The sequence below is a fragment of the Budorcas taxicolor genome, chromosome 3 (genome assembly GCF_023091745.1).
Source record: "Budorcas taxicolor isolate Tak-1 chromosome 3, Takin1.1, whole genome shotgun sequence".
In the NCBI taxonomy this organism is placed as follows: Eukaryota; Metazoa; Chordata; class Mammalia; order Artiodactyla; family Bovidae; genus Budorcas; species Budorcas taxicolor.
The window spans coordinates 62400464-62417752 of NC_068912.1; the positions used below are offsets into that span (position 1 = coordinate 62400464).

Consider the following 17289-nt stretch of genomic DNA (forward strand, 5'->3'; position numbering starts at 1 on the left):
TTATGGCATAAAGCAAAGAGGAACTAAAGAGCCTCTTGATGAACGTGAACGAGGAGAGTGAAAAGCTGGCATCTGGTTCCATCACTTCATGGCAAACAGATAGGGAAACGGTGTCAGACTTTATTTTGGGGGGCTCCAAAAATCACTGCAGATGGTGATTGCAGCAATGAAATGAAAAGACGCTTACTCCTTGGAAGGAAAGTTATGACCAACCTAGACAGCATATTAGGAAGCAGAGACATTATTTCGCCAAGAAAGGTCTGTCTAGTCAAGGCTGTGGTTTTTCCAGTAGTCATGTATGGATGTGAGAGCTGGGACTATAAAGAAAGCTGAGTGCTGAAGAATTGAGGCTTTTGAACTGTGGTATTGGAGAAGACTCTTGACAGTCCCTTGGACTGCAAAGAGATCCAACCAGTCCATACTAAAGGAGATCAGTCCTGGGTGTTCATTAGAAGGACTGATGTTGAAGCTGAAACTCCAATACTTTGGCCACCTGATGCAAAGAACTGACTCACTGCAAAAGACCCTGATTCTGGGAAAGACTGAAGATGGGAAGAGAAGGGGACGACAGAGGATGAGATGGGTGGATGGCATCTCTGACTCAACGGACATGAGTAGAGTAAACTCTGGGAGTTGGTGACGCACACAGAGGCTGGTGTGCTACAGTCCATGGGGTCGCAAAGAGTTGTACATGACTGAGCAACTGAACTGAACTGAAAGCTCTCAAACCATAGAAAGCAAATGGCAATATTAGCTGGGTTCATCACTGGATTTTGAGAAGTCAAAGTAAAAAGTGAAGGTGAAGTCGCTGAGTAATGCCCAACTCTGTGACCCCATGGTATGTAGCCTACCAGGCTCTACCATCCACGGGATCTTCTAGGCAAGAATACTGGAGTGGGTTGCCACTTCCTTCTCCAGGGGATCTTCCTGACCCAGGGATCAAACCTGGGTCTCCAATATTGCAGGCAAACTCTTCACCGACTGAGCTATCAAGGAACCCCTGGATTTTGAGAGGGATGCTCCATTTAGAGAAGAGAGGCCACCATGGGCTGACTTAGATTAAAGTTATTACTATCCAGATAATTTAATAAGTATCAAAATCATCTAAGAACTGAGGGTTCTGTCAGCAACTAGGGTTTATAGTCAGCTGTTAATCCCAAAAACTCCATTCCTACAAGCCACATACTATGGGTACAGCTACATAATTCTTTCCCATATTCACAAACTTACCACATTGGTTTCAATGATAAATAGTAAAACTGCTATACCATGCATGAAGTATGTTTTTTAAATACTGCTTTGGTACTAACACTCCCTGACTACTTCCAAACTAGTTGAAATATTTTTCCACTATAGAAAATAAATAATATATAGGTAAAACATTGTCCCTAACTTCAAGGAATTCTCCAAAACATAAAAAGATGTAAGAAATAACCCTTCCCCCCACCACAAAAAAAACCCATATGTGAACAAAGAAAAGAATTATAAACTGTTACGTGCAGTATAGTAGCCACTAGCCACTTGGGGATATTTTAAATTAACAAACATTTAAATAAAATAAAAATGTATTTTTCCAGACACATTATTCATATTAATCATTCAGGGGCTCAATAACGACTTGTTAACTAGTGACTTAGTCTACTGAACTGTGCTGCTACATAAGTTTAGAGAATTCCTGTTTAAATTAGAAGTCTCCTTTTAAAGGTACTAGCTTCCAAAAGTTCCCTAAAGAACAAATGAAAATGAATAGGCAGGAGGCTGGAATATCTTGACATTGTTTTTAAGGAATTATTAGTAATATAGATTGGCTGAAGCTACAGGAGGAAAAACTGCACTCTGAAGTCAAAGTCTAAATTATATGCTACACTTTTTAGATCTTAACTCCGTGAAAAACTGGTCATAGAATTGACAACTGAATAATACACATATAGCATGTAAAGACAATGACTAACATAGATGTTCAAAAACTGAAAGTGTTAATTGCTCAGTTGTGTCCAAATCTGCAACCCTATGAACTGAAGCAGGCCAGGCTGATCTGTCCATGGAATTCTTCAGGACAATAGTACTTCATAAGCACAGTTCATAGATTTCTTATGTAAATATGAAGGTAATAAGAATATACCATTTAACTTAACTGCCTATATATAGTATCAATAATTCTTCAAAATATGGTCATATAAAAGTATATGGAAAATAAACCTGCCTAGATTCAAGGTAAATTTCTTTCTTTTTTATTTAGCATTTGCCAGTTTACTCTGCTGTCTCTGTGTGTCTCCCTCCCTCTCTTTCCTTTGCTTTCTCTTGTCAATTTAGAAAAACATGTGAGTAAACTCTCTATATAGTAGAAATGTGTGCTTTTACGGTTTTGGCAGCTGAAAAGTATCACACTATATACATTAAGACACACTGACAATGATTTTTTTTTTTTTTAACGGCAGCAGGTGCCATAAATTGAAAGAAAGGGTAAAGAAGTGGAGAAGAGACAGGATAAAGAGGAGTTGAGGGCTTGGAGGATAGATGACATAGAGAAACTGAGAAGATAGAATGAGAACAGAGCTGCTGGTTCTAAACTCTCTTCAGTATGCTGGACTAACATTAAACAGCAGAGACTAATGAAATGTTAATTGTTAAGCTTCAAAATTATCTTATTGATGCCAACAAACACTTTCTTAATACTTTGCTCTATAACACAGATTAGTAAGGATCCAAAGTAGCATCTAGCATTAACAGTCATAAAGTGGTTTCAGTCTGGAAAAAGTGTTCAAAATTACTGTGAGCTCTGCAGTAGGGAATGTATTTAAAAAGAAAAGTTAAATATGGGTTGTATCTGTGACTGCAGCACAATGTCAACTATCCCTGAATCCTTGCACTTCTTGTATATAGCATTTCAAATTTATAAATGAATCTCTGATCTGAAATGCATCTTGAAATGCATTCCAAGATACAGAAGAGGTACTGGTCATTTAAGTTATTTATTTGTATTTTTCTTCCAAATCTATTTATTTCAAGCTGTCGAACTACATGTCAAGAATTATAAAGCAAATAAACATTACTTAGGAATATTTCCATTGACATATCTGTCCATGTGTTCAATTCTTCACTACTTCATTAAACATGTAATCTTAAGACACATCAGTGTCTGTCTATATGTTTTACAATGAAGTCTATCTTCCCAAAAGACCAAAATATTATTTAAAATTAAAATTAGTTATTGTTTTTTAAACAAAATTTCTAGAAACATTTGTTTGGACCTTGTCAGAAGGGTTTCACTTTTACATCATTACATTTTAACTTGCCTAATTAGTCGAACAAAAGTACTTTATGTAAAATGATTCTTTTAGTTGCCTTAGCTACAAATCCCTACAGGATATTATAATTGAAATCTACTCACGTGTAAGTTAGGAATAATTATGGCCCCAAATTAAGACAAACACAAAGTTAATTCAAATAGTCAGCTGCTGCCATTTAAATGGTTATGGAGTTTTACTGTTGCTTAACATTTCTGAATGCTTTTAAATGTACTTTGTTCTTTTAGTCGGTATTTAGTATTTTAGTACAAATAGAAATGGCATCAAGAAGCAAAGATTCACCAGCCCTTAGACTAGAGTCACACCTATATCCAATCTTTTGTCACTAAAGGTTTTCCACTCAATCGTTGCTATCAGTCAATTAACAACACAATTGAAAGAATGATGTGGCAGCTCTCAAAGGTAAGCTTTCTGGTAAATAAAGCAGGATCACAGAATCTACACTGAGTGCCATTATTGCAACAAAAGTAAGAGCTTTTGAAAGCTAACAGGGGTAGTCTCTATTTGCCTAAACTCTAAAACAAAGCTAAGGATTAAATGAGCTTCCTGTCCTAAGGAAACAAAAGGGAAAAGATAAGGTCTAAAACCCATACCTGAAGGAGGGGCTTCAAAGGCACGCCTCAGCTTTCCTAATGACTTGCTAATCAGTGTCAAGGGATAAATACAGTGAAAGTTTAAATTATTACCATGCTTTTTCAGTCTTTCAGAGTTCTGGGTAGTTAATCATTCTCAATAATCGTTTGTACTTTTAAAGAGAAATAATGACATTTTTATAAGAAAGGTATACCCGTGGCTGTATAACTTCTGAAGATTATCTGAAAGTTGCAGAGAGTTAGCAAGATTGGTCCTTCTGTAAGACATTATTTATACTTCAAACTAAAGTCAATCAGTACAGTTTTTAATGTTCAATAGTATCAATTTGAAGAGCTCTGAAATAAGCGATTTTTTTTTAATCTTCATCAAGTTAAACAATGTTAGGCAATATACTTTCAAGTATTTCTGAAATATTCTAAATGACAACCTCATGAGTTAAAAACATACACCAATGATCTGAGGCTAAATATTAAGTTCCACAAAAAGAAAAATGGACTGGCAATAACTAGAGTTTGGCAAAAGAATAATCTTGGCAGGACTGCTTCTTCATTAGCAAAATGAAAACTTTTACACTACTAACTAATCTCCAAGTTGTGATTTTAAGTCTAAAATTCCTCAATTCCACCAAAAATTTTTTGTAAAACTATTTTGATCTCTAAAATCCTATATAGAATTCTCTCTGTTTAAAATTTGCTGTGCACTTACCTTTTATCTGGCTTTAGAAAGCTAATGAACCTAATGAACTTCATGAATAAATAAATGTAATTTGTGATCTGTATTATCATAAAGCCAAAATAAATTAGATGAGTAACTTTATCTCTGACAGGAAAAGAAAAAAATCATTAGATGATCTTAAGTAGAGCTGTTTTTGATAACAAGTTTACATTCAATACTCTTTTCAGTAGGTTTAACATCCTTACTTTTATGATATGTCAAGGTAATACTGAAGTGAAAATGACAATTCTTAGTTTTTGAAACACACTGACTTTGAAAAATTAGTAAAGTATAAACTTTTCCTAAATGAATTAATAATATACACTTTGTAATACATGACTTTATAATGGTACTTTAAGTAATAACAGTTATAGTAAAATGCTATTTAAATGATGTTTCCAAGTAACAGAATGAAAGTAGGCCAGATCAATGGGGAATAGAGGAAAATATGAGGGACAAAGGGTCAAACTGCATTGTTACTCAGGGATTTTTCAATACAAATCATCAGATAAAAGGTCAGTAGAAAGCATACAAAATAAGTCTAAAAGTGTAACAAAACGCAGAAAAGTTCAGTAGAAAGTTCCAAGGTAGCTTAGTTCCTTTTTTAAATAAAATGAATTATAAAATTGAAAGTGATAATATTTTTATATTTCAATTGTGCTGTTAAGTAAGGTGTAAGACACAAACTTCAATTTGCAAAAGTAGAAATCACTGTCATGCATAACCTGATTCTCTAGACTAAATATTTTAATACCTAAAACTCCTTGATCCAGATGTCCTCTCACAGATCAGCAGCCTCAGGATCACCTCGGAGGTTATTAGAAATGCAGATTCTCAAGGACCATTCCAGATTCCAGAATCAGAATCTACATATTAACAGCTTCTCCAAGTAAATTAAGGAATTTCCTGCTGGCTCAACGGTAAAGAATCAGCCTACAATGTGGGAGGACTTGGGTTCAACCCCTGGGTTGGGAAGATCCCCTAGAGGAGGGCATGGCAACCCACTCTATTATTCTTGCCTGGAGAATCCCCAGGGACAGAGGAGCCTAGCAGGCTATGGTTCATGGGGTGGTAAAGAGTTGGACACAACTGAGCAACTAAGACATCACACATAAAGAATCAGACACAACTGATCAACTAAACAACAAAGTGAATTTGTATGTAGATTTAAATTTTGAGGAGCACTGGTATAGATAAAGAAGATTAAAAACATCCAGCAAGACCTCCCTGATATTTCTTCTCTTGTACACATCCCTTCCTGAACCTTCCTCTCCCTGTATCAAAATACACATTCTGCTTTCCTAGATGAGTCTTCCTGTCTTAGCACTGGATCCCATTTCCCTTCCTTCTGCTAGGGAGACCTGGGTTCGATCCCTGGGTTGGGAAGATCCCCTTAAGAAGAGAAAGGCTACCCACTCCAGGATTCTAGCCTAGAGAATTCCATGGACTGTATAGTCCTTGGGGTTGCAAAGAGTCAGACACAATTGAGAGAATTTCACTTTCACTACAAAGAATCAAAAAAGAAAACTATAAAAAGTACTTTCTTTAAACAACAGAATGCACTTAACCTATACCACTTCTCTTTCACTTTACTTACAACTTTTGAATCAATCTGCCACCATCAACCACTTCACAGCATTCTAACATATAAAAGTGGGTCGCTTAAAATTCAACAAAGAGCTCTCTCCCACTACCAACAGCAACGCCCCATCAACCTTTTTTAATGTGTTTGACTAAGTTATTAAGTCCCGGACACTCTTACTAACATATTATATTGATTCTAATCAAAACTTAAATTTAGTTATCAGGCATATGTACTGCCTAGTTTGGGTTTTAGTACTACAAAGAGAAAAAGAAAAATCAGTAAGTGGAGAGATAACTAATGATTAATACAAACAGACACACACACACACATTAGATAGGTATAAAGCAATATAAGAAATACTCTATAAATAGCCAGCAAAATAAAAGAGAATTTTACTTAATCATTTTTGATTAAATCCTTATATGCAAAACAAAACTCTACTTTATCTGAATCCCTCTATTGTTTCCACAAAATTGTTGTGTTTCTTGATATTCTAAAATTCTCAAAATAAAGATTATCACTACAGGATATTTCAAAAAGTATTTTAATCGCTAATGTCCTATTTTTTGCTTGCCAGTCTCTCTCTCTTTCACAGCAAAAATTCCTTAAAAACAAACTTTATTAAACAGACTATGCAAAAACAAATCATTTCAGTAGCATTATAATTGGAATCAGAACAGTAACATTTTCATCCATAGTTCAATTTGTGTAAAATACATTATGTTTTTCCCTCCTTTTTTAAAAAACTATTTTCCATTACCATTTTTTAACTTGGGTATGTCCCAAATTCACCTACTTTCTTAGTTAAAATCTGATTCATTTCAAATGATTTAATATTAGTCTATCCCCTTTAAAATAAACTGAAACCTTAGCTCTCACCTTATAACAAAGTTATTTCCTAATGATTAAAATTTTAAATAAAAGCATTTAAGAAACACAGGGAAATGCAAGTGAATAAACATTTAATCTCAAGATTTTTAAGTGGAAAAATAATGGAAGACTTCAGAGAAGAAAAGAGCAAAATATCAAAAAGTTAGAAAAGGGGAAAAGGGAATAAATAAAGCAAATCAAGTAAAATATTGATAACTGTTACATCTGTGGCTAGTGTTATTTTATAAAATTCTTCTATTTGAAATTTTCTTTTAAAATTAAGCAATATGAATTAAAAGGCAAATACAATTTTTATAATAAAAATGACAAAATGATATCATCAAAGAATTTTAAAAATAAGAATAGCTATAACAACTTAAACAGAAAAATTGGGAAAGGTAATGAACAAAAAATTCACATCAAAATTACAATCGGTCAATAAGTAAATCCAAATAAAATGGGAAAAAAAATGTAAAATGTTTTTGTCCTCACAATTATCTCTCAAATCGCAAATTTAATTTACAATAAGATATTTCTTTTTTTTTACATGACTATTAATTCTTTTAAAAATGTGAAATCAGTGCCAATAAAGCACATAAACTGATATTTCACAGATTAGTAATCAAAGTGAACATGGGTATAACCTTTCCAAAAACTAGTTTGGAATATATACACATGCCTGATATAATAATCAGAGTTCTAGAAATTCACTCCCAGAAAATGAGCAAATATGATGAAAAAATTTATATAGATATTTAATTTACTTAAAAGAAATTTCATTCAAATGGCCAACAGACAGAGAGGGACTATTAAATCAGTTTTGCCATATACATGATAAATTACAACACAGCTGTTAAAATCTTTTATCTATATATATAATGACAAGGTAATACAAATTATGACAATAAAGTAGAAAATCAGTATATGGAAAGGAAGAACCTCATTTTGTTTTATACATTGTAATTTTGTTTTATCATGTGTTTTGGGGGAAAAAAAGGGAACTGTATGGTGGTTAGTTATATTTAGGTCCTAGAATTATGAACAGTTTTAAATTCTTAACTTTCTTATTTTCTATCCTTTCTCAATGAGAATGTACTCAGGTGAAAGGGAAAACTTTTAAGAAAAATAAACCTTCAAAGCAAGAACAATGGTGAACATAAAAGTCAAATTCAGTAGAGTCCCATGCTGCTAAGGAAGGATTGTAAATGTTGTTTTGGTTCCTAAAGATCTAAAGCTCTAAAGCTCTGATATGGAATTCCCTTCTCAGCCTTACATTTTAGCCAAAAGATCCCAGGGCCAAGGCTAGGTATTCTCCTGGAATCACTCCTCTCAAGTTGACAAAGGAGTTCAAGAAAAGGGTTGAAAGATGTCATGAGATATTCACTAATCCACATTGATGTCTAATAAACGTAGGCTGCACGGCTGTCATATGTCATTCTCCGTCATTGTAGGAGGGGAAAAGAAAATAAAGAGTACCATAGGGTACCAAGCATATGTTTCAGTAAGACACTCCCTTAGTAACGTGTCAGATAAATAGTTCTTAGAGAAATAGCGGCTCTACATTAATACTCATATGTGCTCAATCATTTACATTATCTTATTCTCTAATACCACAGTACATAAAAAAGTGAAAAGGCATATTAATTCCAAAAATGAGGCAAGAGATTCATCATCATCCAAACTGAAATTACTTCAGAGTAATGAACACAATTACCATTCAGCAAAATTAAGGTGCTCTATATGCCTCCTATGCTTTTAATTAAGCCACCTTTAATATACTATTGATTATTTCAAACTATAACAATAACTGTGATAAATGTCTAATGTGAATATAAAATCAATATTTCAAAAATTCACTTTTGTATGGACAAATTTATGACCACTTTACTTTAGCAAATTACTTCATAATACATTTATTAAATAAATAAATTAAAGATTTATTAAATAAATTTAAAGATTTAATAAATAAATTAAACAAATAAATCTTTTGCAGTCTTTCCAGTCAGAACACAAAAGTTTGCAAAAATTAAACAGCCAAGCAATAAAGTCTTATAGAGGTATGTTGCGTGGCTGTTGTGTGTAACACACTGATTTATAACACTTTTCCACCAGCAATAGACTTATTAGTGAATCAACAGAGATCATGGACAAATTAACCTTTTCCAAATACTGGAAAAAGAAGCAAGAGAGGATTAATTTTAGAGTGGAAAAAGAGAAGAAAAAGTAAGAAGAAAAAATATCAACAACCAAGCACTAGAACTTAATCTTCATGTATATTAAATATGCATATTTGGACACTGAATATTGGTATCTAAAAATCACCAAAGTATATTCCAAATTAACTTTCTTAAAGATGCTAATGTTTCCAACAAATAGTAATCTTTTTTTTTTTTTGAGTCATAATCAGAATCGGTAAAATCCTAGTAGGAGTACTCTGCAGCATTTGGTTTTTAAAAGATCAGAAGCAATTTAATATAATGTGTGAGTGGCATTAATATTTATATTTTTGATACAGAATTATATCACTACTTATGTAGAAGAAATCTGCTGCAAATAAATTAACCCTGCACACATATAACACAATAAAGAATATTTAAAGTGTCCTAAAGAGTCAGACACGACTGAGTGACTGAACTGAACTGAACTGAACTGAAGAGCAATATAGCTAGATACTTTCTTAAGGAATAAAGTCACACTCATCTGCACTAAAAATATAAATCAAATCATTTAAAAAATGCTTTGTGTCAAATCAGTGTTAATTTACATAATTTGCAAATTTTAAAAATAAGATGATATTCGCCATGCAGTGAACACAGATATGCTGTACAATTCCTATTAATTTAATGGGAGTTAGTTTAATAGGAGTGATACAGCCAAATCCCCATGTACCTTTTGAAAATTTATCTCCTAGCTTTAAACTAATCACATATTCTGAAATGAACAAAAGTAGTCAATTTTGCTAGACTGGGAATCTAAAGTCCCTACAGTAAGTCAATTCAGTATTATCATGGCAATGGCTATATAGTGAATCCCAACAACAACAAAAAAGAAAAAAGTTATAACAATGAGAAGAGACAAACTGAAGCAAGGTGTTAGAAGTGTTGAAAATATAACATTCACCCTCAACAGAAAATATGTTCTATTTTTTTCAATCTCAAGTCAATTTTCCACTTGTTTGCTTTCTCAGTACAAAGTTTAAAAAGAGGAAAAAAAAAGAATCCCCTTTTGAAGCCTAAAATTATGCCCAAGGAGCCTGATCAGAGGGATAAAGAATCATATGAAAATGTATAGATAACTGGTTACCACTTCTGAATCACAGTGAATTAAATCATAACTTTTTCTGAAAAAACCTTTTAAAGTTAGTTTATATCCACACCCATGTTGCCATATACCTTACCTCAACCACCCATACACATATACTATCACCGTGGTTCTTAATTGTGATGCTGAGCTACATCAGCCTCATCCCAGAAATTTGTCAGAAATGCAAACATGTGGGCCCTCCCCCCAAGAACTACTAGGTGATTCATCTGCTCCTCAAGTTTAAGAACCACTGCAGTACTTTATTCCACATCCATGCTATTTTCTGTGTTGTTTTTTTCTCTACTACCATGCTCATGATTGTCTTTACCAAGCTTGTTCAGCCCATACTGAGGTTCAGTTCAAGAATCAACATCACCTCAGGCTAGAAGCATTTCCAGACACATACATGCCCACTCAACTACCCTTTATCCCAATGCTTCTGAAATATCACCATCATGGCACTTATCACTCTATTATAACTGTTTAAAGCTTTCAACTAATGAGACTATGACCCTCTTTAAAGATTTATGCTATTCGTGTGATGGATATAGAGCGCTTTCCATAAGTCAGGCATTGTTCTAGTCACTTGCATGTCGATGAATAACAAAAAAGATCCTTGCCCTTGTGAAGGTGACTTTCTGTGTGTGTGTAAATATAAATTCTGAACAGCACATTATATGTATGTACCAATAAAAGAATGAAAGATTAAAAGGAATAAATAAATAGAAGTCTGAAAAAATATTTATGGGCCAAAACAGGTTTTTAAAATTCGTATGTGACCCCTAGATCAACTTTTTTCCTGCCGCCTAACTAGATCCTACAGCCAAACGTTTTTTACTGAGACATCATTAACACAAAAGTCACTGTAAAATGTTATTAGAAAAATTAAAATATAAAAGCTGCTAAGGTACTACTTCTACAGCTATGTTCTTAAATTTTCTTAATGTGTGTGTGTATATATATATGTATGTATATAAATATTTGAAGCTCTATCTGGCATATCTGGCATTTATACCTGGCATAATAGTTTCTTTGAAATAAGGATAAGCAACAATATAATCTGAGTTAATTAACTAAAATTTCAACTAATAAAATCTAATTACATACTCACTGCATAAAGAATTCAACCTGATATCCATATTGCCTCCTTTGCTGAAGAACTGCTATTATTTGTAACTTGTCACTTTGGCAAGCCTTCATATATCTTGACTTATACTTGCTAGGGCTCCATTATATAGCATAATTTAATTCTCCGGGACACAAAAATTCAATTTACTTTCCTACTTTCTGATACATGATTCCACAGTGGGTTACTAGTCTTATAAAAACTGGCAAAAGAACCAAAGCACAACAAAACGTATTTTTGAAAGGTTTGAGGTTAGTTCTCTGGGAGTAAAATAAATTCTTAAAAAAACTTGAGTATTTTCTGGTTTTTTATAATCATTTTTCTTGAAAATTTTAAACATAACTTTCAAAAATACACAGGAAAGACTTGCAAGGATAAACAATAAAATATTGTTCCTACTTTGCAAAAATCAGTAAATTTTAATGGATGAAACTTTATTAAACAGTAGCTGATAAAAAAAATGGAGACAGCAATATAAGATAAGCTAATTCTAACAATTAAACCTTTATACAATTAGCTTTTACCATGGTAAAACACACAAAAATAAACTTAGTGATTTGCTCTTTAACATGCACACAAAACATGATATAACTATAATATATGCCTGGACTGAGAACAAATATGTAATTCCTCCTTGCATATTTCATATACAGATATTATATGAATTAACCTTTCATATACAAACACGTAAAACAAATCTAAAAGTATGTTAAGTCTTTAAAATCAAATACTAAGGTAAAACACTTCTGTAAACAGAAGAAAAGAAAGCCTTGAAAAGGAAGGCACGGTCCCTGGCTGAACACAATACACAGGCATTTTTGTTTGTTTGTTTGTTTAGTCTAAATTAGTTGCTACTACTTAAAAATCTAATGTCTGGTTTCTATTGAAAAATCGAAAGATTGGCAAAAGCAGGCTAAATACTGGAAAGGCAATCATGGGTCCCCCGGCAAGCACTTTCCTGCCTGTTGTAGACCTCCAGTAGTTATTTCAGGTTTAGACCTCCGCATAGGACCATGAACTCCTCAAGAGAAGGGACCGTGCCTTGCACATGTCTGAACCCTAAACAACTGGCTCAACTTAGTCACACAATGAGGAAAAAGGAAAGAAACAACCTAAAAGCCTTATCTGAGTTTATCAGCAAAGATTCAGGAGCTGACACAAAAAGTGCTCATTTCTGTAAGCTCTAAAAAGGTAACAATCACGTAAGGGACCCAAAGAAACTCAATGGCTAAAAGGTTAATTTTATATCTTCTTTCCTGTGCTCTCATACCTAACTTCGATAGGTTTTCTCTATAGGTGTTCATAGAGCATTATCTGCTGGCTGGCAATAAAGGTCTATCATGTCACATAAAACTTTTTCTAAGACAAAACCATGTGACACCTGAACAATGTTGTTAACAGTACGCTGTGCAGTAACTGTGTACTCTCACAGCTAGCAGTGGGTTCCTCCCAGGTTCTTTTTACCTGCAGGAGGGAACTACTTCAAAAGTAACACCCCTTGGCCTCATGTACCAAAAAATGAAATTCTCTTAACAGCAGATATGAATCCTGACCTAATAGGTGACACTAGAAATAAAACCGCAATATCTCATGAAAAAGTCGCTAGTTTGCTAGCCCCCTGCTAAGTTAGGCAACTGTGTCAGTAAAGTGGTCTCTATCTTGATTGGAAATTTTTTTATTATGTGGACTAATGAGCCATTGATCCACGCCTAGAATCTTTTTAAATGTATAAAAACATTCAAACACAACAGCACGAATTCAGTTAGTTTCCTCCCCCCCAAAAAAACAGATGCAAAACTATCCACGAAACACAAGATTTTCATAATTTCAAGCCAGAGATTGATATTATTAACTCAGTTTCTGCTCATTGTTTATCATTACAGTACTATTCATTCAGACACTACATTTTAATGTTAGATTTGATGTATCTTTCAATTCTGATGTAAAGAGCAGTATCTTCTGAAAATAAAATACTAACCCATTTGCAACTTTCATGTGTGACATAAACCCAGGAGAGCATTAGTTAATTCCTGAACACAAAAGTTCTTATTTCAAAATTTTTCTCAACTTGTTATTTATCTAAATTATATTATTAAGTTATATCAATATACTGAAAGTAATGGCTAGAACAGAAAAATGGTAACATTTTGAAGCTTATAACAAAGACACTGGAATAATAATCTACTATCTATTAGTTGATAGTATGCCTCTTTTTTCCCCACCTATTATTTTGTTAATAGGTATAAATGGGGTAGGACCATTTAAAAGTACATATAAAGCCAATTTTAAAATTCTAAGACATTTTCTTCAAGAATACTTAATTGTGACAAAAAATCCATTACATTTTACATGCATTTCTCAGAGATTGTACATTTCTTTCACAGATTTTACATATTGAATACAATGACTACCACTACCAACTAGCCATAAAATTAACATATTTTAGCGCTACATTAACTTCTGACCTACTCTGTAAAAAAGCACCTGAAAGAATGTCATTTTCACATGAAAATAATATGTAAGATTAAAAAAATAATGGATACCAGAAAATCCATATAGTAATTATGGTTTCAATTAGTTCATTAACCCTCTAAGTGTATTCTTTTCTTCAAAAATCAGGTCTGTCTTCAAAAAGATAATATGAGAAAGGAAGCATTAATGAAAAACAACTTTTTCCAGAAAATTAAAAGAAAATTATTTATAAGTTTTAGAACAATGACCACACACTTAAGAAGCAGACAAAACTAAAGACAAAATGAAAGAGTTATCATGAAATATTTTCAATTTTACTGGAAAAAATTAGTCAATAAATATAAAATATATACCAAAGCAAAGCTTTTGGTTAGTTCTCTCAGATTATTTATAATGATTATATTTATAAATATATGTAAAATATAAATTTAGACTTCTAGCACTTTCTATAATACACAACTATGTAAAAAAAAATTCAATCATCAGAAAAAGAATTATGATATTCAGGAAATCTATTTAATGCTTAATTCTAAAATAACAAAAAATATTCATTCTAGTCACTCCTATAATATGTTAAAAAAAGACTGAATATTTTAAGTTCTCCTGAACTTAAAAAGTAAAAATTTAAACTGTATCTTACCTTCTGTATTCGGTAAGAAGCTGATTATAATGATAAACCACAGACTTCGCATTCTGCAACCAGAAGACACCATTATTGATCCCTTTAAATATTTTCTTTGTATTCCTTAATGAATCTAGTTATAAATGCCCAGCTTCATCGAACCCAGCAGTCTGCATCATTGATCCTCATATCTGAAAAACAAACAAATCCATCATTCACTCTATGGTCCTGCAATGTCACAAAAAATGAAAAAAACAATAGCAACAACTCCCCTCTTTCCAAGCTTTCTTCTCCTCCTTCTCCGAAGCATAAAAAAAGGCATATATTTTGATTCTATATTCAACAGGAAACTGCTCCTATACACTAGATATCTGAGGCTTGCATTCTGAAAACAAAGCCCCCCAAATTAAAGGTAATCAGAACATATGAATGCACATAGTAGTTATATAATTTCCCAAAGATGAACTTTTCTTGTAAAGATTAAAGTTATTCCAGAATAAATAACTGTCTTTCAATGACACATAGTAGTCATTTTACCAGTTTTAATATATTAATACAATACCTACAACAAAATTTCATAAATACATATACCTTGCTTCAAGTGATGGTAACAGTAGTATTATCTACTATTTTACCCTATTATCTAGTAAAGTAGATTACAGATATAATGAAAGTTTATTTTCCTACTCAAGGGTGTACAATTTTTAATATATGGTTGTAGCTTGTATAATTATGGCATTCCAAACACTACACTGCAAACTGTTATTTATCTGACTGCTAGTTATTCATAGAAATCATTTAATAATGTGATTGTCTCTTAAATATTTAAAGTTTAGATTTTCATATATCAGTTTTTCTTACAGCAAAACTTAGTAAGGTCAAACCCATGTCCTTGAGTAGTTTAACCCATCCACTGGACCCAAATAAAAACCTAGACCATAATGGTTATATATCTCCAAATTTGCATCACCATCACTAAAATGAAGAGCCAAGTCTAATTCTGACTAGCCTTTAAGTGCCCAGTTCTTTAACTGAAGAGGAAAAAAACAACTCAGGTGTGATTTAATCAGCATGTCTACGTTCCCAGGGTCACAGGAAACCAGATTATTTGCTAGGTTCTATTGCAGTGTTTTACTCCTTTCTAGCATAGCATGAAGAGTCAGAGTAAATACCATAAATACCAGCCTTACAATATACACACTATGAAGGCAGTTCCCAAACACAGCCAGCCTCCTCATCTAGAGTCTAAGTGGAAAGAAATTACAAATTCTTCCTATAAAGTTTTCCCAAGCTCTCCTTAACCTTTTGCAAATAGTTTCCTAAACTGAAGCAGTGATGGGTATACCTACCCACATTATGAGGTTGTGTCCATAACTCAAAATGAACTCTTACATAATTTAGATGCTATCTCTAAAGCATAAAGAAAATTTAAAATATCAAATTTCCCCTAGATAATGTTGAACTTTTTATTTCACAGCAGTTAAGGTATTCTGAATTTGCTACATGCTTAATGCATCACGCTGCTGTGCTTAGTCACTCAGTTGTGTCCGACTCTTTGCAACCCCAAGGACTGCAGTCCTCCAGGCTCCTCTGGCCATGGGGATTCTCCAGGCGAGAATACTCAGTGGGTTGCCATGTCCTCCTCCAGGGTATCTTTCCAACCCAGGGATCTAACCCAGTTCTCCCGCATTACAGGTGGATTCTTTACCATCTGAGCCACCAGGGAAGCCCAAGAATACTGGAGTGGGTTGCCTATCCCTTCTCCAAAGGAACTTCCCCACCCAGGAATCAAACCAGCGTCTCCTGAATTGCAGGGAAATTCTTTACCAGCAGAGCTACCTGGGAAACCCTTTAATGCACCATATGTCATTCTATTATAGCAGGTCACTATATTATCAGTTTCCTACAATGTAACTTCAATGGAAAGAGTCAGATTCTAAATGGTTTGGAACACTGATCAAGCTATAAAGTCACTATCTTGCTTTGCCAACAAACATACCAGAAAGAACATAAAAAATTAATCTGAAGCTATTATCTAGTGTTTATATATGAAGATTCATAGACCTACAAAAGGAATTAGCAAGACAGTCTCTAATGAGTTTATTTTATCATGCCTATAGTTTGAGATAAAGCTGTTTCCCTATATATACTCCATGATCCATAACCAGCCTAGTTTTTTCAGCTCTCTCTAAAACCAGTGAAGACAAAATTAGGCATCATAATAAGAGGAATCAGAACTGGCTTACCTAGTTCTAAGAACACCTCAGATGTTCTTAGAAATAAAACAATAACAAAAGGAAAAGCAAGCTTCCTCCTCAATATGCCAAAAATACACAAAGAAAAAAGATATATCAAAAATTAATCTGATAGAGAACACATGGCATACAACCCTGCAAAACTGGCTGGCTCTCTATTCATTTTTCACCGTGATCTCCCAAAGAATATTCAAAAGACAAAACCGAAAGTAAATGTTTGTTTCGTTTACAACTGCTGTACAAAGTACCTGCCTTAAAACTGCAAGCTATTTTATATAAAGCACAAACAGAAGTCGTTAGATAATTTCATGGCCTGTCACATTTACAAGGCCAATCATAAACAGTTTCTTAAATCCCACAGACTGGTCAATGATTGTATCAAGCAATTAGAATAATTTTAATATGTGGAAGAGGCGCATTAATGTTACTTGCAGTAATTA

General features: G+C 33.3%; 1 protein-coding gene across 1 annotated transcript in view; it reads right to left on the minus strand.

Moving 5' to 3' along the window:
- ADGRL2 (adhesion G protein-coupled receptor L2) overlaps positions 1–14731 on the minus strand; it is a 168833-nt gene extending 154102 nt beyond the window's left edge. The window contains exon 1 of the mRNA XM_052637548.1: positions 14613–14731. Within this exon, the coding sequence (XP_052493508.1) occupies positions 14613–14685 (73 nt within the window). The 5' untranslated portion in view covers positions 14686–14731. The remainder of the gene's footprint in view (positions 1–14612) is intronic.
- Between the last annotated feature and the right edge of the window lie 2558 nt (positions 14732–17289).